We start from the raw sequence: 20,807 nt of genomic DNA, 5'->3' as shown, positions 1-20,807 counted from the left end.
GAGGTGGGGCGCCGGTCCCCGGCAATGGGGCGAAGGGCCGGTCGGGGTGCGGGACGCTGAGCCCAGGCAGGGGTGAAGGAAGCCGGAAAGGGCGGAGATTGGGGGCCGGTCTGTGTCCCACCCCTGGCGGGGGGGCGGGCCGGCCTGGGCCCCTCCCCCGGCGGGGCGGCGCGGCGCAGCGCAGCGCTCCCTCTCCCGGAGCCGGGCCGGCGCGGAGCATGGGGTTGGCGGCTGCCGGGGCGCCGGCGGGCTGGGGAGGTCCCGGCCTGGCGGCTGGAGGGGGCTGCGCCGAGCGCTCCGCGGCCAGGCCCGGCCGGTAGGGCAGCCCCACGCCCGCCCCACTCCCGCGGCTATGGCCGAGCCCGAGCCCCCCGCGGCGGCCCGGCGCTGGCGAGACGCCGCCCTGCGCGCACGGAAGCTGCGGAGCAACCTGCGGCAGCTGAGCCTGGGCCCCCGCGAGGAGCCGGAGCCCGCCGGGCCGCCCGTGCTTCGCCGCCCGCCGCTGCCCGCTGGGCCGGGCGAGCCGGCGGCGCTGAGCCTGAGCGGGCGCGGCCTGGAGGAGCTGCCCGAGGGGCTGGGCGCCGCGCTGGGCGGCCTGCGCGTCCTCAGCCTGCGCAGGAACCGCCTGTCCCGGCTTCCCCCCGCGCTGCGCCACCTGGGCCGCCTGGCCGAGCTCGACCTCAGCCACAACCGGCTCGGCGGCCTGGGGGACGGCGAGGCGCTGGCGCCGCTGCGGGAGCTGCGCAAGCTGAGCCTGAGCCACAACCAGCTGGGCGCGGACGGCGCGGCGCTGCCCGGGCGGCTGGGCGCGCTGCGGCAGCTGGAGGAGCTGGACCTGAGCTTCAACCGCCTGCGCCGCCTGCCCGAGGCGCTGGGCCGCCTGCCGCGGCTGCGCTCGCTGGACGTGGACCACAACCAGCTGCCCGCCTTCCCGGCGCCGCTGCTGGAGCTGGGCGCGCTGGAGGAGCTGGACTGCTCTGGCAACCGGCAGCTGCGCGTCCTGCCCGAGGGCATCGCTGCCTTGCGCTGCCTTAAGATCCTGTGGCTGAGCGGCACGGGGCTGGGCACCCTGCCCGAGGGGCTGTGCCAGCTGGGCGCCCTGGAGAGCCTCATGCTGGACGGGAACCAACTGCGGGTCCTGCCCCCCGGCTTCGGCCGCCTGCAGCGCCTCAAGATGCTGAACCTCTCCTCCAACGTGCTGGGTGAGTTCCCCGAGGCCGTGCTTGCCCTGCCCAGCCTGGAGGAGCTCTACCTGAGCCGCAACCAGCTCCCCCTGCTGCCTGCCCGCCTCTGCCAGCTGCATCAGCTCCGCACCCTCTGGTTGGACAACAACCGCATCCGCTACCTGCCCGACTCCATTGTGCAGCTCCACAGCCTGGAGGAACTCGTGCTGCAGGGCAACCAGATCGCCATCCTGCCCGAGGGCTTTGGGCAGCTCTCCCGGGTCACCCTCTGGAAGATCAAGGACAACCCGCTCATCCAGCCCCCTTACGAGGTTTGCATGAAGGGCATCCCCTACATTGCCGCTTACCAGCAGGAGTTGGCACACTCCCAGCCTGCTCTCAAGCCCCGCCTCAAGCTGGTCCTCATGGGCCTGAAGGATGCTGGCAAGACCCTGCTGAGAAGGTGCCTGATGGAGGAGGAGAGGCAGAGAGACTCTCCCCTGGCTGCACCTGGCAAAGATGCTGGGAGAACCCAGCAGCAACGAGACATCACCCTGGGCCTGATTCCCGAAGGGGTTGCGAAAATACAGCTAGGACATAGCGCCATTACTGAGCCCCGAGATGCTTCGTCTGCAAAAGGCTCCTCGCTAGGATATGCCTCCATTGAGCAGCAGGACCCACTGCTGTCCCCGTCCCTTAAAGTTGCTGGGAAAATCAAGTTAGAGCACCAGGACAGCTGCCTGTCTCCATCCCGAAAAGTTAATGGGGAAGCCCAGATAGGACACTTCCCCATGCTGCTGGAGCGAGACGCCCCCCTGACGCCATTGGTTGCAGGGCTTCCAGGCACCAGCCAGGGCATCGAGGTGACGGACTGGACGGCAGATGTAGAGAGGGGTCTGACCTTCATTGTGTATGAGCTGGCGGGTGACCCTAGCTACGATGTGATCCAATCCTTCTTCCTTTCGCCGGGAGCCCTGTATGTGCTGGTGGTGAACCTGAGTGCCTACACCCCACATTGCTTCTACTCCGCAGTGGGCTACTTCCTGCACTGGCTAGGTGCCAAAGTGCCCCATGCTGTAGTGTGCATGGTGGGCACCCATGCTGACCTGTGTGCTGAGCGGGAACTGGAGGAGAAGTGCCTGGACATCCACCACCAAATTGCCCTGCAGGAGAAGCGGGATGCTGAGGGACTCCAGAGTTTGGCCCAGCAGGTGGACAATGCCCTGGGACAGGACTTTGACCTGCGTTGCTCCAGCCCCCACACTGCCTTCTATGGGGTTTCAGACAAGAACCTGCGGCGCAAGAAGGCCCAGTTCCAGTATCTGCTCAACCACCGGCCGCAGATCCTCTCGCCGGTGCTGCCCATCAGCTGCCAGGACCACTACCAGGTGCGCCGCCTGCGGGACAAGCTTCTGTCAGTAGCTGAGCACCGGGACATCTTCCCAAACCTCCACCGGGTGCTACCCAAGTCCTGGCAGGTGCTGGAAGAGCTGCACTTCCAGCCGCAGGCTCAGCAACTGTGGCTCAGCTGGTGGGATTCGGCGCGGCTGGGCTTGCAGGCGGGCCTGACCGAGGATCGACTCCAGAGCGCCCTGTCCTATCTGCATGAAAGTGGCAAGCTGCTGTACTTCGAGGAACATCTGACTCTGCGGGAGTATGTATTCCACAATCTGCCCAGGCTCATTGACATCCTCAATGTCTTCTGCCAGCAGGACACCACGGTGCTGCTCCAGAAACTGCTCAGTGACACCCATATAGATGAACTGAGAACCACCCAGCTCCACCACTACGTGGAAGGGTTCCTGCTGCATGGGCTCCTTCCTGCTCATGTTATCCGCCTGCTTCTTAAGCCCCATATCCAGAGCCGGGAGGACCTGCAGCTTATCCTGGAGCTGCTGGAGAAAATGGGGCTCTGCTACTGCATCAATAAGCCCAAATGCAAACCCCTGAATGGGGCCACTGCCTGGTACAAGTTCCCCTGCTATGTGAAGAACGAGGTGCCCCATGCAGAGGCGTGGATTAATGGTACAAACCTGAGTGGACAGTCTCTTGTCATTGAACAGTTGCAGATTGAATACACCTTCCCCTTCATTTTCCCACCTGGGTTATTTGCACGCTACAGTGTCCAGATTAACAGCCATGTGGTTCAGCGGTCTGATGGCAAATACCAGATTTATGCCTACAGGGGGAAGGTGCCTGTGGTGGTGAGTTACAGGCCTGCTAGGAGTACTCTGCAACCAGATACTCTGTCTATTGCTAGTCACGCATCTCTACCAAATATATGGACAGCCTGGCAAGCTATTACCCCCTTAGTGGAAGAACTGAATGTACTGCTTCAAGAATGGCCAGGTCTGTACTACACTGTGCACATCCTCTGTTCCAAGTGCCTTAAAAGAGGATCGCTGAACCCCTACGCTTTTCCAGGTAAGGGGTGATTCAGATTGGCTTTAGTAGCCTTTACGTGGTTTAAATATCACTCATTCTTCCAGAGCACTGGTTTTCAAAGCTGTTTGGTTTTGTGGGTAACTTTTGGGGGGATACTTCTCTTCCCAGCCAAATTCCATTCCTTCCCTACAACTACAGTACATAGTTACATGGGAGAACATTAGTATGGCCTGAAGGAGACAGGATCAAAATAAACTTAATCTGCTGCATGGTCATATTCCCTTTGTCCCCCCTTTTCTAGCTATGTGGTCTATTTTTGCCTCTCAGGGTAGGGTCTTCACATAGAGTAAGACTTAACCCCCAAGTTGCCTGCACTCCCCACTCTGCATTTTTCTGTTCACATTTTATTGCTTACTCAAAAAAACAAAAAAGGAAGCTATGAAGCAGGTACTCTGAATGCAAAGAAGGTTTTTATTTAATTTTTTTGTTTAAAAAAAAGCCTTCAGAAAACCTCAAATTCCTGTCTAGATCTAGGAGGAATAGTCACTTCCTGAATACTGAAGGGTGCTTCATTATCCGGGTCTCAGACCTCCGTTTGAGAGTTATTGTTTGGAGAATAACTCTGAAACATTTTTTAAAACAAATTTTCGTTGATGCTTTAAGTATACGTGAAACTTTAAAGCCGGTGTTTGAAAGAGGTGGTAGTTATCACAACAGTACATGTTTAGGTAATGGAAATTTTCCGATGGCCTCTGGTTTGGATTCTGTTCCATTTAGTATGTATGCAGATGCTGCTATCTCACTTTATAAAACTGTTGCCACTTTTGCTGCTACAGCCTCAAAGAGAACCAGAAAAGGATGCGTTAGCAATCAGTGCCTATGTTGGCATAAAATCAAAATAAACTCTCGACCTTAAGCAATGCTCTGAGCTTTCTACCCCCGCCCCCCCCCCCCCCCAATGAAAGTACTTTGAAATGTATTTTATTTATAAAGATTTTTAATTGGAAAGGAGGTGGAATAGTACTTAAACTGAGGATAGTAGGACTCCTGCTTCAGCTCATGTGGTATAATGTGGACAATTTAAATATTTCTTAAGCTCTTTAAAGCAGAGAGCTGCTAGTTGTGCCCCAGCCTATGTCCTGGCTCAGTCAATTACATCTCCGCCTCAGTGTATTAAGTGATATAAGTGACTGAAGGGAGAGCGTGAGCTTCCATTTCTGTGAGCCATTGGTAGCTATTGAAATATGAGGTGCATACCTGGATTTCTCTTTTGTGGATACACAATACAGTTTTCCTTGACTGCTGACCAATCTGGTGTTTACGCTAAATAGAATTAATTAAAAGCAAAGCAAAAAAATTAACTGCAAAGAAAATAAGTAAAATGCACAAATAACAGCAATAAGCACTGCATGTGCCTGCTTCTCCGTCTGGTGGGTGTTTGCTAACCCCTCCCTCCCCCATGATCCATCCTGGTCCCTGATTGGGCCAGCAGTGATAATTCCTAGGCTGTAACTGTAGTGTTGATAAATGGAGAACTCCACTTCCAGCGCTTATTAGGTGAACTAAATGCATCTAAAAATCGAGTACAAAGGAAAATATCTCTCTCTCTCTCAACATTGGCAAAAGCTGTTCTACTAACCTGAGTGAGAGGCATAACATAACCCCCACTCAGACCTAAAAAATCCCTTTTCCTCTTTGTGTTTAGTCTCCTGAAATTATTGTACTCTGATTTTTCCCGACTTCTTCTTCTTTTTTTTTTTTTTTTGGTAGCTGTGTGAAAGAGTACATGAATTGAAATCTCAGTTGGAATCTGTATGTATATGCAAGAAATTCCCATCAGTAGTACTGATAAATTGTGCGTGTTACTCTTTTGTGTGAATGTTTTGACTAGTTAAAAGGATGCTTGGAATGGCTCCTATATGTTCATAGAATCTGTTGCAATTCTAAGAAGATTAGATCAGTGCTTCTCAATGTCGGGCTGCTCTTGTTCAGGAAAAGCCCTTGGCGGTCCGGGCCGGTTTGTTTACCTGCCGCGTTCGCACGTTCGGCCGATCGCGGCTCCCACTGGCCACAGTTCGCCATCCCAGGCCAGTGGGGGCGGTGGGAAGTGGCGGCCAGCACATCCCTTGGCCTGCGTTACTTCCCGCCGCCCCCATTGGCCTGGAGTGGCGAACCGCGGCCAGTGGTAGCTGCGATCGGCCGAACCTGTGGATGCAGCAGGTAAACAATTCGGCCCGGACCACCAGGGGCTTTCCCTGAACAAGCGGGGGCCCGACTTTGAGAAGCACTGGATTAGATATTGGAATTGGAATACTTTCTACTTCTTTGAAAACTTTAACAGAATCAGCCTTCATTTTGAAATAGATTAAAAATATTTGAAATTTGTATCCTATTAACCAGAAAGACTGTGAGATATGTCAGCTTGTTGTTCAGTTAAGAATTATTACAAGGCAAAAGAGTTTTATACACTCCGTAGGTTAAAATGTAATTTTGGACACCCAAGAAAACACTATGTCCAGTTTTTCAAAATTGTCCAGGGTTATCTGATGTTCAAAAAGGCTGTGCACCCATCAGGTCCCGTTGACTCAAAGCTTCTACTTTTTTTTTGTTTTGTTTTTAAAGTTGCTCTCTGCATTTTACTAAAGAGGTTGAAATGTTCTTCTTTTTTTATGATTGTGCTGTAGACAAAATTCAAGTATTGTTTTAATCAAAGTCAGCTGCATTGCTGTAGTGCATCTGGTGAAGACACTGCAATGGGAGAGAGCTCTCCCCTTGGCATAAACTCTGCCTCCATGGGAGGCAGTAGCTATGTTGGTCGGAGAAGCTCTCCTGCTGACACAGCGCTGTCCACCACAGTGCTTAGGTTGGTGTAACTTGCATCTCTTGGGGGTGTGGATTATACCAAAGTAAGCTGTAGTGGAGACCAAGCCTTAGTTTGTGTCATTTGGGGGGGTTACTTAGTTTTAATTCTCTGATGTCTGACAAAGGTTAACAATCTGTTTGCTTTTGGAGAGTATTTGTTCCATTGTTCTCAGACAGTCTCTCAAAATCAAATCAGAAATAAGATGTTAAATCAAAGTGGGGAAGTCTTGTGCTGGTCTCGGTTGAATCTCAGCCAGCTAGCATTCATCCCAGCTGCAGTTTATGTGGGATACTTCTACATATTTTGGGGTGAGTTTCCAAACCCTTAATGAGGGTTTAAGTGGCATGGAGGAGCCTATGGGGAATCTCTAAGTTTCACTACTGGAAAGTAGTCTGTGTTTGTGCATATTGAGCTGATGTTTCAAGTCCGCATTAATATGGCCCAAGACTGTCTCAGGTTGGCAGTTATATCAGGTGCAGAGAACTGATCAAACATGGTAGTGGTGGGACAGAAGTAGCCAAATTTTCATGGAGGGGGGGAAAAAACCTAGGTAGGATACAGAAAGCAAAGAATAGGATGAAATGGTCAACTTTCATCATGGCCAAAGGCGGCTTCTGGATACTGTGTGCGGTATTGGTCACCTAATCTTGAAAAGACTATTGTAGAACTGGAAGAGCTCAGAGAAGAGGGGTGAGAATGAATAAGGGCCTGGAAAAACTTTCCTATGAAGAGAGATTGAAAAGACTGGGATTGTTCTTAAACAAATGAATGAGAAGGGGACAGGATAAATGTACCTACAATAATGAATTGTCTTCTAGAAAAGGTAAATCAGGAACTTCTGCTCTTCCTGTCTCCGATCACAAGGGGATGTGCCATGAGGTTAAAAGGTGGGAAATTCAAAACTGACAAAAAGGAAATAGTTTTTCATGCAATCTGTGAGCTCACTGCCACCTGAAGTCATCTGGAATTGCAAGGCTGGATGAGACACATGTTTTCCAAGGTGCAAAGTGGCTAGGGCAAGGGTAGGCAACCTATGGCACGCGTGCTGAAGGCGGCACTTGAGCTGATTTTCAGTGGCACTCACACTGTCCGGGTCCTGGCCACCGGTCCGGGGGGCTCTGCATTTTAATTTAATTTTAAATGCAGCTTCTTAAACATTTTTTAAAAACCTTATTTACTTTACATACAATAAAGTTTAGTTATATATTACAGACTTAGAGAAAGAGACCTTCTAAAAACGTTAAAATGTATTATTGGCACGCGAAACCTTAAGTTAGAGTGAATAAATGAAGACTCGGCACAGCACTTCTGAAAGGTTGCCGACCCCTGGGCTAGGAGCTCCTGCTGTTCAGGTGGGTGAAGGGGAGAACGTCGTTCTCAGTGGGAGCTGCTGGACGCTGAGCTCTTCTGAAGATTTCGCACCAGCTGACTCATGTTGAAGTTCACTTTGAAAATTGGAGTTGGAAACCACAATATCAGGTGTCAAGGTGCTCTCCTTTATTTATAATTAAATTCTAGGCTGCTGTTTTTCATAGACCCAGTTGCTGTGTAGCAACGTCTCATGTAATAGAGATTGAGTCTAGCATCTGGCAGCATTTACATAGCCTGCCATGGGAGCTGGGTTTCTTTTTTCTTGCCTTATTTTAAAGATAGCTGCTGTAGCTGTTTTGTTCTAGACTTGCATTCTTCTAAAGGATGATGTTCCTCTTATTGGAGCAAGAGGTCAATCTCATCTAAATCTGTGGGGCAAGGCTTACTTTTATATAACCACTGGGTGTTTAAAGGTTAGACTGTGGAAAGTCACAGATCAAGCTGAATCCGTTCTGTTGAGTTGGGTTAAGAGGATAGAAGATTAGCTGTAAAATGTAAGTAAACTGTAAAACTCTAGTGCTGTTTGTTCAATGTATCCAGGTTTTCCCTAGTATTGAATGTTGGGTTTGGATAATGTAGTTTGCTATAAATAATGGGATACAAACTACTCTGTTTTCCCCAAAGACTTCAATCAGATCTACAGGAAAAAGGCCAAAATGCCCACCTCAAACTGTACATACATACTATGAATTTCGTGTTTTGTTGAGGATGCCCAGCACTGGGATGGCTGATGCATTTTTGTTCTATATTTAGTAAATCTAAATGAAATATTACAAAGAGGAGAAAATTGGGCAAGCCCACTTACTCCATGGGAGAGATTGTCAGAAACGCAGAGATCAGTTAGGTCCCCAGCTTTTGCAGGATGGATTGATTTAAATCAGCAAGCAGAAAAGCTTGATTTAGATCATTGATTTTAATCATGTTTTGCATTTGTACATTTTATTTTTTTCTAAAGAAAGGTTGATTCTCCTTGGTTACCATTAAAACATGTTATTTGCAACTAAATATAATCTTTACACTACATTTGGTGGTTCTTTTTGCTGATCAGGAGGATATGTTATATCTATCCACATTTATTTAAGCAAATAAATAGCTTAACTTACTATGATTCATCTTAGTGTTTATATTTTTATGTTAGAAAATGGTGAAGGATGCATTTCTTATTTACTAGATTAATTTTTTTATTTATAATTTGTCAAGCCCTCTTTGGATGGAAAATAAAATTCAATTAAAAATACACAACTAGCATTTTATTTTTTTGTTAAATAAAACTACTCCAAAGTGCTAGATACATAAGGGAAAAAAACGTGATCAAAACATGTTTTGCATTTAAAACTAGCTGATTTATTAAGCAAGGGAAATATCTGTAGCTAATTAATTGAACTATTTTTTTCTGATCCCCATGTCCTTCAAGATTTTAGAGCTAGTAGAATTTATCCTCCTAAAGTTTATTCAGATTACCTGCTTTTTCAACTCCAAGTTGGTTTCTTAACTTTGAATGAACTAGTAGTCATTGAACTGAACTAGCTGAATAAACTGAAATGAAGCAAATACTCTCTCTGCACTTGCAGAAGAGGCTACTGCTGTCAAAATCTGGTTTAGCACTTCAGCAAGCTCTGGTTCCAGGCAGTGATGAGCTGCCAAAATATTAACAACCGGTTCCCTCCTCCTCACCCCACAAGGGGGTCGTGCCCCTCCCCCGCCCCCCCGGGACCCCTGCCCCATCCACCCCCCTTCCCTGTCCCCTAACTGCCCCCTGCCGCCCCATCCAACCCCTCCTCTCATTCCTGATGGCCCCCCGGGACCCCTGCCCCATCCAACCACCCCTTCTCCCTGTCCTCTGACCACCCCCGGAACCCCTGCCCCTGACTGCCCCCCACCGCCCCATCCAACACCCCTGCTCCTTCCTGACTGCCCCCCCAGGACCCTTGCCCCCATTCAATTCCCCTGTTCCCTGCCCTCTTACTGCCCTGAGTCCCGACCCTAATCCACCCCCCCCGCCCTCTATCCAATACTTCCTCCCTGCTCCCTGCCCCCCTTACCGCGCCACCCGGAGTCGGGGGCCGGGCCGGAGCAGCGGGCTGTCCCAGAGTTTAAATTAAAAAATTAGATTTTTGATTGAAATCAGATTTTTTTAATTTAAAAAAATCAGTATTCACCCTGACAGCTTGCACTGAAAGTCATTGGGAGGAAAAACTACCGTTTGCCACCTCTTCTCAGGATTGAGGACCAAATTATCCATGTTAAAGGCGTCTCTGTTAAGCTGCCACCACAGGGAATGGAAAATGCAGACAAACTTGCTGCACATGTTGGCAGAAATTTACAAGTTATTTGTAAAAATACCGATACTTTTTAGAAAGTGACCCATGGGTTAAAGTTACTGTGCCAAGCACATCATTGATTCCTTGATACAGTGGAACCTCAGAGTTACGAACACTTCGGGAATGAAGGTTGTTTGTAGCTCTGAAATGTTCGTAACTCTGAACAAAATGTTATGGGTGTTCTTTCAAATGTTTACAACTGATCATTGACTTAATACAGCTTTGGAACTTTCCTATGCAAAGAAAAATGCTTTTTTTTTAACCATCTTAATTTAAATGAAATAAGCACAGAAACAGCTTCCTTACCTTTTCCATTTTTTTAAACTTTCCCTTTATTTTTGTAGTAGTTTATATTTAACACAGAACAGTACTGTTTGCTTTTTTTTATTTGACTCTGCTGCTGCTGACTGCATACTGCCAGTTCCAAATGAAGTGTGTGGTTGACTGCTCAGTTCGTAACTCTGAGGTTCTATTGCAGCGTGGGCAACCTGCGGCCTGTCAGGGTAATCCGCTGGCGGGCCGCGAGACAGTTTGTTTACATTGACTGTCCGCAGGCATGGCTGCCTGCAGCTCCCACTGTCCGCGGTTCGCCGTTCCTGGCCAATGGGAGCTGCGGGAAGCGGCGCGGGCTGCAGGGACATGCTGGCTGCCGGTTCCTGCAGCTCCCATTGCCAGGGAATGGTGAACCGCGGACACTGGGAGCTGCGGGTGGCCGTGCCTGCGGACTGTCAATGTAAACAAACTGTCTCGCGGCCCGCCAGCGGATTACCCTGACGGGCTGCAGGTTGCTCACCATTGTTCTACTGTATTGTTTTTTTTTCTTCTTCGAGTGCTTGCTCGTGTCCGTCCCATGCTAGGTGTGCGCACTCTCATGTGTACGGTGGTCGGAGATTTTTCCCTTAGCAGTATCGGTAGGGCCGGCTCTGGCGCCCTCTGGAGTCCTGCACTCATGCGCTGGTATATAGAGCGCTGCCGGCCCCACGCCCTCTCAGTTCCTTCTTACCACCAGTGATGGTGGCTGGAGCACTCCTTGCTCTTGCAAGTGCCCTTAGCGTTGTTTCTCAGTTGTTTTCCTGTAAATAGTTGAATAGTTAGTTATCTGTTGTTTGACCTGCCCCCCTGCTGTTGGAGCAAGAAGAAACTGAGAGGGTGTGGGGCCGATGGCGCCTCTTATACTGGCACATGAGTGTGGGACTCCAGATAGTGCCAGAGCCAGCCCTATGGATATTGCTAAGGGAAAAACCTCCTGCTGCTATGCATGTGGGCGCGTGCACATCTAGCATGGAATGGACATGAGCAACACATCTCGAAGAACAACCGTTCCCGAAAGGTAGGTAACCGTCTTTGATAAAATGTTACTAAAGCAGTAGGAAACTTGCCAACATATTAGAAGTTCCCAGTGCAACAATTATTACATATTTAAGCTGTTTGGAGTTTCTGATAAGCTTAATACTATATACTAATGTTGATTATTGATTGGGTAAAAATTTTGTAACAACTGTGTAGAAAAGCAGTAGTTCAATAAAACTTTTCTTTAAAGGAAAGAAGATTGGTAGGCTGGAAAATTGGCCTATCCTTTTTCATGTTGGCGCAGAGTCTGTGCCTTTTTAATGCAAATAACACTTGATTTTTTTTTTAATTTTTAAAAATAAATGCTGTAAAACTCTTATTTCCCTCTCCTCCCTCCCGCCCCTTTTCTTAAAATGTTTGGGTAGCCCCAAACTCACAAATAACACTTCAGTAAGTAGTCAGCATGTCTGCGTGCGATGAAAGCAAATTGTCAAGGGACAATATTATAAATTACAGGTAGGAAAAAACAGTTTTTAAACAATAAGGAAAGATTACAATTATTGTACTTTGTTAAGGAATCCTGGGTAAACAATATAAAATGGGTTTATTAATTCAGCAAAGTTTCCCTTAATCAGCTGGTGTCTTGGTGCCAGCGTGGCAGCACATTGCTTGAAGACAGTCATCTCTTGCTGTAGGCCCTTATGATGATTCCCCAGCTCAGCAACGAGAGTGTAATACTGTGTTCAGTTGAATGGATCTTTCAGTTTGGCTAGTGAAGCAAAACAGAATTCTGTGCCTTTATTGCATTACTTTTTAGACTTGCTGAAATTTGTTTGTGCAGGAAGTGACCTGTAAAAGGGATGCACTGCTTTGAATTGGTCTTTGTTTTGTATTATATAAATGTTAATTAACAGCCACTTTTCTGAGTTTGTTTATTTTGTTGATGTAAAGCTCATGTAGATTTTTGCTTTATGGATTAGATTGACTGCATTCATATTAAGACTCGTTTCTGCTGTGTTTCATCACCTCTGCTAATGAGTCTTGTGAACTGGCTGGAGACACTGTTCTGTAGTGATCTCCTCCATCTCTGACCAGGTGTATCAGAATCTTGTATTGTCTGCTTGGTTTAAAAACTTGATAACTTGTAGTTCTAGTGGTGTTAACTTACATTGTTAGGGTACAATTCAGTAGGCTTAGTGTGATTAGACTCTTATGTCTTCAATATGTGTGCCATTGACAGCAGTATGAGTGGAATTGCATTTAAGACTGGATGTTTTTTCTAAAAGGATCTGCTGTAGGAATTATTTTGCGAAAGGTGTGTGCCCTGTGTTTATGCAGTAGTCACAATGGTCCCTTCTGGCCATGGAATCTATGAATAATCTGCTCGTGCAGAGCAAGAGTAACTTGTAAAGTAAGCTAGAGAGAAAAGGTTCAAATTTCTTTAAACATCACTGGTTTTGTGAAAATTTCTTTGAAGAGATGTTTGTTTTTAGCATTAAAGATGATAACCCTGTATGTATCTCTTACAGCGGAAAATACTGTTAATAGGCAATCTAGTGATCAGAATCATTGAGGAGTGTTACTTTAAATAGTGGGAGCAAAAGGAGAGGGAGAAGTGTGAGGGGAAAAAGAGACTAGAGAGAGTGAAGAGAGTGGTGAGGTGATGTGAGGAACACACAGTTGGTCAAATGACCTTGTATGGCAGCGACTCATTGGTATTGGAAATCCAATTCTCGCTGCCTAACCAAGCAAGAGCTGCTTTCCACCTAAGCCAAGACACATTGGGAACTGATCTGAGCTAGGTGTAAATCCACTTTCTGCTGTTTGTCATATCTGAGCTTAGAAAGATGTTGAAATGCCACTTAAGAAGCAGTGTGGCTTTGTGGATTTGAGCACCAGGTTGGGCATTGGATGCTCTCAAGTTCTGATCTGCCAGAGATATGTAGCCTTCATCTGTGTCTGATTCCCCATCTGTAAAGTGGGGAAGATCATTCTTACCTACCTCCCTGGAGGATAATCTAATGCATGTTTGTATGGTGCTTTGCAAATGTAAACCGCTGTGCAACAGTATGGACAATACAGGTCTAACCTTCAGGCAGTGTCTTATGCTCTGCAGTCTCCTTGATGCTGGAGTATTAAGCAGGTATCTGCTTACAGTAGCTTGGCCTGTACTCTAGTCAGGAACTCTGGTTAATGACAGCACAGACTAATTGGCTGTCACTTACCTCCCTCATGGCTCATTGCTGGGAAAAATTAAGAGAGAGTATTCAATGAAACAAGTTCTTGGTCATGTTCGAAGGCTAGAAAAACACTAAAGTAGGATTTTTTATTTGATATTTCTGTTAAGATTGGAGTCTGAATGCAGGAAAAAACTACATTTGTCTAATGAAAATAGCTTTTTGAATAAAAAAAAAAAAATTACTTATCCCCCCCCTCCCCGAGAGAATTAAGAGAACTAGCTGAAGTCAAATAGCCATTTGAACATTTGAATGGGCTGTTGGCCCAGGTGAGCTTACAGGACACCGATTAAGGGCTATGCTATTTTCAGTCTGTCTTTGTCATCTGATTACAGAAAGGAGAGAGAGATCCTACCAAAAGCAGGGTGGATAAAAATCAATGATTAAAAAAAAAATTGGATTTTTTTATAGTTTTTTTCCCCTCAAAAGCATTTTATATAAAGATAGTTTTAATTAAGATACATTATAGCTCAAAGATATCTCATCATGGAATAGGGATTATAAATTCTAATTCTATAGTATGAGACAATATTCATAGATTCTAGGACTGGAAGGGACCTCGAGAGGTCATCGAGTCCAGTCCCCTGCCCTCATGGCAGGTCCAAATACTGTCTAGACCATCCCTGATAGACATTTATCTAACCTACTCTTAAATATCTCCAGAGATGGAGATTCCACAACCTCCCTAGGCAATTTATTCCAGTGTTTAACCACCCTGACACTTAGGAACTTTTTTCTAATGTCCAACCTAAACCTCCCTTGCTGCAGTTTAAGCCCATTGCTTCTTGTTCTATCCTTAAGGGCTAAGATGAACAAGTTTTCTACCTCCTCCTTATGACACCCTTTTAGATACCTGAAAACTGCTATCATGTCCCCCATATATTCATGTAATGTTTAAGAAAAATTTTGTAAATGAGTTCCAATAGTTCATGGATTAGGGACCCAATTTTATGGGGTTTCAGGGGCTTCTGTATAGATTATGTAGGTTAATCTTTCTATCTACCAAATGGGATTCAGTGCTCAGTCTAGAAGGTACCATCAGAAATGCTTAGTTTTGCAGTTCTCAAACTGGATTTGTGTCTCTAGAGATAACATGCTTGTTAACAGCAAAAATGTTTTTAAATAAATAAATAATCAATATATAGAGGTGAGAAATAACAGACCTCAACCCTATTGTCCCTCTGCAAATTTGTGTACACAGAGTCAATCCCTTACCCCTCTCTAAAAGTAAAAAGTTCAATGAATAGAATATTGTTGGGGGCGGAATAGATCTGGACAAGGAAAAGTCTGGAGATAAATGTGAGAAGGGAGGGACAGGCAGTAGAAACAAAAGTGAAACTGTTTGAGCAGCATATTCCAGAAGTCTTGAGGTCTTTCTGAGTGTAGCCTTCATTGATTTGAGATCTAGCATACCATTCTCTCACTAGAAGGGAAACCTATAATGGCAGCAGGCTGTAAAAGAGATCCAGTTTGGGAATAAGAACCATTCAAGAAATATGTTTGATGATGATGTTTTAAAGAAATTCACACCAGTGAACTGGTGGAAGTCTCTTAAGCACTTGGATTCAGGGACTGTTGAAGTGATAATCTCATTTTTAACAGCAGTAGCTTCTTCTGCTGGTGTAGGAAGAATATTTTCTTCCTTTGGACTAATTCATTCCAAATTGAGAAATCGTTTGTGACCTGAAAAAGCAGGAAAGCTTGTTTTTCTTTTCCAGATTATGAACAAACAGGGAAATGAAGGTGAAGACAACTGAGTTAGCTGCAGAAGCCAATATTTTAAATTTCTCATGTTGACCTGGCTGAAAGTCTATTTATTTATTTATTAAAATTTCATTTAACTATTTTAGTTAAAAACAATTTTAACAAAAACAAACCTGATTTTAAAAAACTTGAATGTTTAACTAAATTCAAAAATTCATATGCTTGTTTTGTTAAAATATTGTTTGCTGTTGAAGAAAAAAATCCAGAATACGTAACGTTGTTGTTTTAGTTAAATAAAACAATTTAAGTGTCTGTCTAGTGATGTTCTCCTCCTAATACAGCATGGCAAGAAAATCCTCCAAATATTAATGACAGTTCACCTTCCAATGACTTCATAAATATCTGCTTCAATTACCTTTGGTAAATGAAATAACCAAATACTCATTCATTTTCTGATATAGCTGTAAAACTCATCTGAAAAGTTTTCAAAATAAATCACTTAAAAATGTATAGTGTGTACCTTCTAAAAATGAAACATACATCTATCTCTGAGTTGTGAAGAATATGCATTAAGGTTATAACAACCAACAAGAATGCACTTTTATGTAGAAAACCATGATTAAATTGAGGCTTCCTGATTAGTGATTTAAATCAATTTGATTTAAATTAAATCCACCCTGACAAAAAGTTTAATGGATTCTTAAAAATATCATGTAAATGTACAAGCAAACCAACCACCGTGGTACCTTGGGGTTTGCAGCTAGGTATGAATATTTCTCTTTTTAAGAAAATGATGTAACTGGTTTGAAGCACTTCAGACCATAGTGCATTTCACTATAAACAAAGGACCTGATTTTAATTTAAGGAGAGAGTCAGTCATTGGAATTTGATGGGATTGTAATATGGCAGATTAATGTGAATTTGCCAATGATCCTTCTTTGATTTAGAGGAGATTAAAGAGAATTGAATAAAACAGAGCTGATTCCTGGTTAATGCCTCCAATAAGAAATTAATGATCCAAAACATAGTCTTTAGCTTTACAACAAAGAGTAGGTGGAGAATTTCTAACAGAATGGGCATTTGGAAATGGGATATGGGAGACAACTCATGTCCTGCCTTCAGAAGGACTCCTGAAGTTGTTAAAGGTAGGGCATGCAAAGCAGGATGCAATCACCATGATGCTTTAGGCTGATCAAGATGAAGGCAAGAACTGTGGGAATACAGGTGGGTCCATGAGCATACAGTGCTGCCATGTGTGTGAATTGGATTTTATTTTCTGTATCTGAGCAGTAGTTTCTCTCCAGTGGGGTTATGTCCAATCAGACTCCGAGGGTGGCTGGCTGAGTTTCCAGTGTATGGTAATTCTACATTGTGCCAGGAGTGCAAATCTTTTCTTGTATTTGTCGCTCGGATTGGTGATGAGACTGTAGTGGGGACATGCTCTTGGAATGAAAGGCTTGTTCAGACTTCCACACCTGTTTGTTTACTGTGCATTTCTAAAATGTCTGTGAACATGAGGAGACTTGGCATCCTTCAAAGGACTACCTTGAAGTACCACTAAGACCTAGCATTGGCACATACCTACTGCATCTGGTGCTGCTTGCTTTTTGAGGACTGGACTAAAACGTTATGTAGCTTACATTTCAGGGGTGTTGGGTGATGGGGGCACCTCACCTGTGTGTCATATAAAGATACATACCCCCAAAACTTTGGATTTCATAATTCCTTGACTCCACAGGCCAACTGTGAAAATGCAGTAGACTTAGGATCACAGATGTGGAAATGCTACCTAAAGCCCATCAGATACACTGCAGGTAAAATGCAGACTACGATTGGTATGCAAGGCTGGCCAGAGAGTGGCAGAGCCCCAAGGTTGTTCAGATGGTATTCTGCACATTTCTAGACTATTTAGGGTATAAGTGTAACCTTAACTTCAGACAGCCATTACAAAGCTGAAAGTCTGTTGAGAGCTCCAGACTTCTCTAAAGCCTTAAGTAAATGATGATAATTAAGTTGGAGCTCAGGTTGTGAGTTTGACGAGGTGTTTCTTTTGGTCTGGAAGCAGACTTCATACGGTGTATTGCTACGTCTATTTGGAACTTTTTTTGTTAAGTAGGAGCTCTCACTATGCACACCAGTGAGCTGATAGTGCAAGTGTGAACATCTTCTCATTGTGAATTGATGAGGCTTCATAGATTTGATGCTAGGAGGGCATTATGATCATCTGGTCTGACCTTCTGCATAGCACAAGGCATGGAGTTTCACTTGGTGACTTCTGCATCAAGGCCAATAACTCCTGGGTGAGCTACAGAGTTTTTCTGAAAAAGCAACCAAATTTGATTGAGGTCTTAAGTGATAGAGAATCCGCCACATCTTTGGTAGATTGTTCCAGTGGTTAATTACTCTCACTGAGGAAAACAAACAAGTCAGTTTGAATTTGTCTAGCTTCAGCTTGCAGCCATTTGGATGTAATGCTGGCCTCACAATGTTCATTAATTCAGATAACTTGGCACTGTTGATTTAGTTTGAAGTAAATTGTTCAGTTCAGATGATGCAGTGCTTTGACAAAGCTCTACTTAATGGGATTTCACTATTAACTCACCCTATTATAGTACATCTGTCTAAACTTGCTTTGTAACTACCATCGTGTAGCTTCTTGGTACCATTCACAAGATGGCACTTTCTAAGTTGCTGTCTGTTATAACTAAATGACCGTGCCGTGGATGAGGGACCCAAAGCTATCCTGACTTTTTTCCTTTCTTATTTTATTAAGAGGTTTCAGATTCCCACCAACTAAACTGTGTAATAGGAAGGAAATAATTATCAAGAACCACCATGGTGGGAGCGAGCCAAGGGGAAATTCCAGGAATATAAAAATTGCTTTGATTATAAAATTCATGCCAAATGTAACTAACACAAACATTGGGGCACCTAACGTGAGCATTATTCTTATATAATTTCTCTTTAGGACTTTCACCGTGTAACTGGCAAGTGTCTGACTATTCAGGGAAACGTGGGCCTGAGCCAGTTTTTTTAGACTTTATATGCAGCCATGAGCCTTTGAACTCTGCAAATGCCAGGTCCCCATAGCTTGGGCTCCTGGGTGTTTGCAGGGACAGTCAGTTCCAAACAAACATTGCTACGAGAGCTGCAGACCTGAAATGTAGTCTGTCCCAGCTCTGACGCTTCAGAGCCTTCTCCTGTGTCCCCCAGCGCAGAGAAGGGATAGCTCAGTGGTTTGAGCATTGGCCTGCTAAACCCAGGGTTGCAAGTTCAATCCTCGAGGGGGCCGTTTAGGGATCTGGGGCAAAAATCTGTCTGGGGATTGGTCCTGCTTTGAGCAGGGGGTTGGACTAGATGACCTCCTGAGGTCCCTTTCAACCCTGATAGTCTGATTCTATGATTCCCCCCTCCCCATTCCCATTTCCTCCTCCTTAGCAGGCCCAAATATACCTGCAATTCATGCCCTCAGTCCCACCCCTTACAACTTATGGTCATGTTTCATTTTGGAGGGTCGTGAGCCTAGGGTCTTCGTTCCACCTGTTTTGTATCCTATGGGAAGGCTGAGGATTGAGGTTGTGCTACGGTCAGGGACAGACACTTCTTCTGCTTTTTAGTGTTTTATACCTTCCCCCCCAATCCACCATTGTCCCTCCCGACTGGTTGCTTGACCTTGCCTCTAGAGAAGAGCCAGGCAGCCTTCCAGTGTATGCTCAAATATTAAACTCCTACCATACCCTGTAACACTTTAGTTCCATCTCTTATCTCTCTTCACCCCCATCTGCTTGTGGGCAGATGTAACACACAGTGTCTTTTGTCCTTTGTTTACACATATTAGTACAAGATATAAGAGTATCAAAAAGTCAAACCCAAAATTCTGTCTCAGGCTGACAAACAAGCCTAGATACTAACACTGCCCAGCACAAGGTGGCCTGGAGATATAGATAATAAGTGGGGAAATCTTCCTGCTTTCCCCTGTCACAGTTGAGCTGAGTGAGCACACTAGGAGAATGGTTTCAGAGTGGTAGCCGTGTTAGTCTGTATCAGCAAAAAGAATGAGGAGTCCTTGTGGCACCTTAGAGACTAACAAATTTAGGAGAATGTAACTGGGCTTAGGTGAATGGCGATGGGGGAGACAGTTTGCCATGTGAGAACCAAATCTTCTATCCTGGTGCGTCCATGGTGCAGCCTTTTGGAGTTGAGTGCGGCAGATAGATTCTGCACCCAGATGCCTACCACCAACCCAGACCCAGAAAACTGGTAATTTAGAGTGATTGTTGTACATGTTTACAGACCATTGACAGATTGCATGGTGGTTAATTGGTGTCAAACTATGGAGAGCCTTAAGCTGTTAAAATATGAGAGGAGTCTGACAGATATGGCAGCTTCCTTCAGTGTTCTTGAAATACCCTGTTGTGTTAAGTTTATGTATTATTGTGGGCCCGGATTGCATGTAACTTCTCTAGGGGGGAAATGTGACAAATGACCATATTGAAAATGTGCCAGACGAGTATGGACTTCGGGACAATAAGTATTAAGAGGATTCTCCATAGGAATTCCCCAGGAAAGTTAATGCAAATTCCCCCACTCCGGATATGTAAAAACCAAGCCTTTTGAAGCTCTGCTCTGAGGAGAGAGCCATTTTCTGCTGATCACTTGTCACACAATGCCAAGATCAAATTGTTCTGCCCAGCCTCGGTTCTGGTTCTGGATCGCAGATGGATGTGAACTTTGTAACCATGGGGAAAACCCACTTATGGTTGTGAGAGACTACAACATAGGGCACTGGTAGGTTTCAGTTTAGTGTGACCTCTGGTAAGCTTTTTAGCATGCATGTAGGTTCTTTTACAATTAAAATGTGTTTTCTGTGTAATGTTTTCACCTTAAGAATATGTGTGCTCGCTCAGAAGGAGCTGTGTAGTAACTTTTAACTGCAGGCAATATACTATTTATGGTCCTCCGAGGGAAACCCAGTTTTGTTTAGGCCAGGGGTCTCAAACTCCCGGCCTGCGGGCCATCTGTGGCCCGCGAGCCTCCCCAATGTGGCCTGCGGGGCTCCCAGCAGTTTTGGGGCCCGGTCTCTCCCTTGGCCCCACCTGCCGCCCCCGGGCGCTCCCCCCTCAGGGGCCCCGGCAGCGCAGCGGAGCTGAGCGGCATCTGCCTGCTCGCTCCAGTGGCTGCCGGCCCCTCCCTGCGGTCCAGGGGCGGAGACGGGCTGTGCCTCCATGTGCTGCCCCCTGTCCTAATCGCCCCTGTGGCCAGTGGGATGCTGTGGGGGCAGTGCCTGGAGGCCACCCGCCCCACCTTGGAGTCCCAGGTAAGCACTGCACCCCTGACCCCCTCCCAGAGCCTGCAGCCCCTTCCCCTTCCCATACGCCCCCTTCCCACACACCCCCTCCCAGAGCCTGTGCCCCAGAGCCCAACCTCTCACCCCTTCTGCACCCAAACTCCCTCCCAGAGCCTGCACCCCTGT

General features: G+C 46.0%; 1 protein-coding gene across 1 annotated transcript in view; it reads left to right on the top strand.

The window, feature by feature from the left end:
- Positions 1-352: 352 nt before the first annotated feature.
- The window catches only part of MFHAS1 (malignant fibrous histiocytoma amplified sequence 1), a 138,541-nt gene continuing 118,086 nt past the window's right edge, over positions 353-20,807 (top strand). The window contains exon 1 of the mRNA XM_026657649.1: positions 353-3,587. Coding sequence (XP_026513434.1) covers positions 353-3,587 — 3,235 coding nt within the window. The remainder of the gene's footprint in view (positions 3,588-20,807) is intronic.

Source organism: Terrapene carolina, unplaced genomic scaffold, assembly GCF_002925995.2.
Source record: "Terrapene carolina triunguis isolate 2854851 unplaced genomic scaffold, T_m_triunguis-2.0 Scaffold258, whole genome shotgun sequence".
Classification (NCBI taxonomy): domain Eukaryota; kingdom Metazoa; phylum Chordata; order Testudines; family Emydidae; genus Terrapene; species Terrapene triunguis.
Note: the sequence above shows the minus strand (reverse complement) of the source record. Positions and strands in the feature narration are given on the sequence as shown.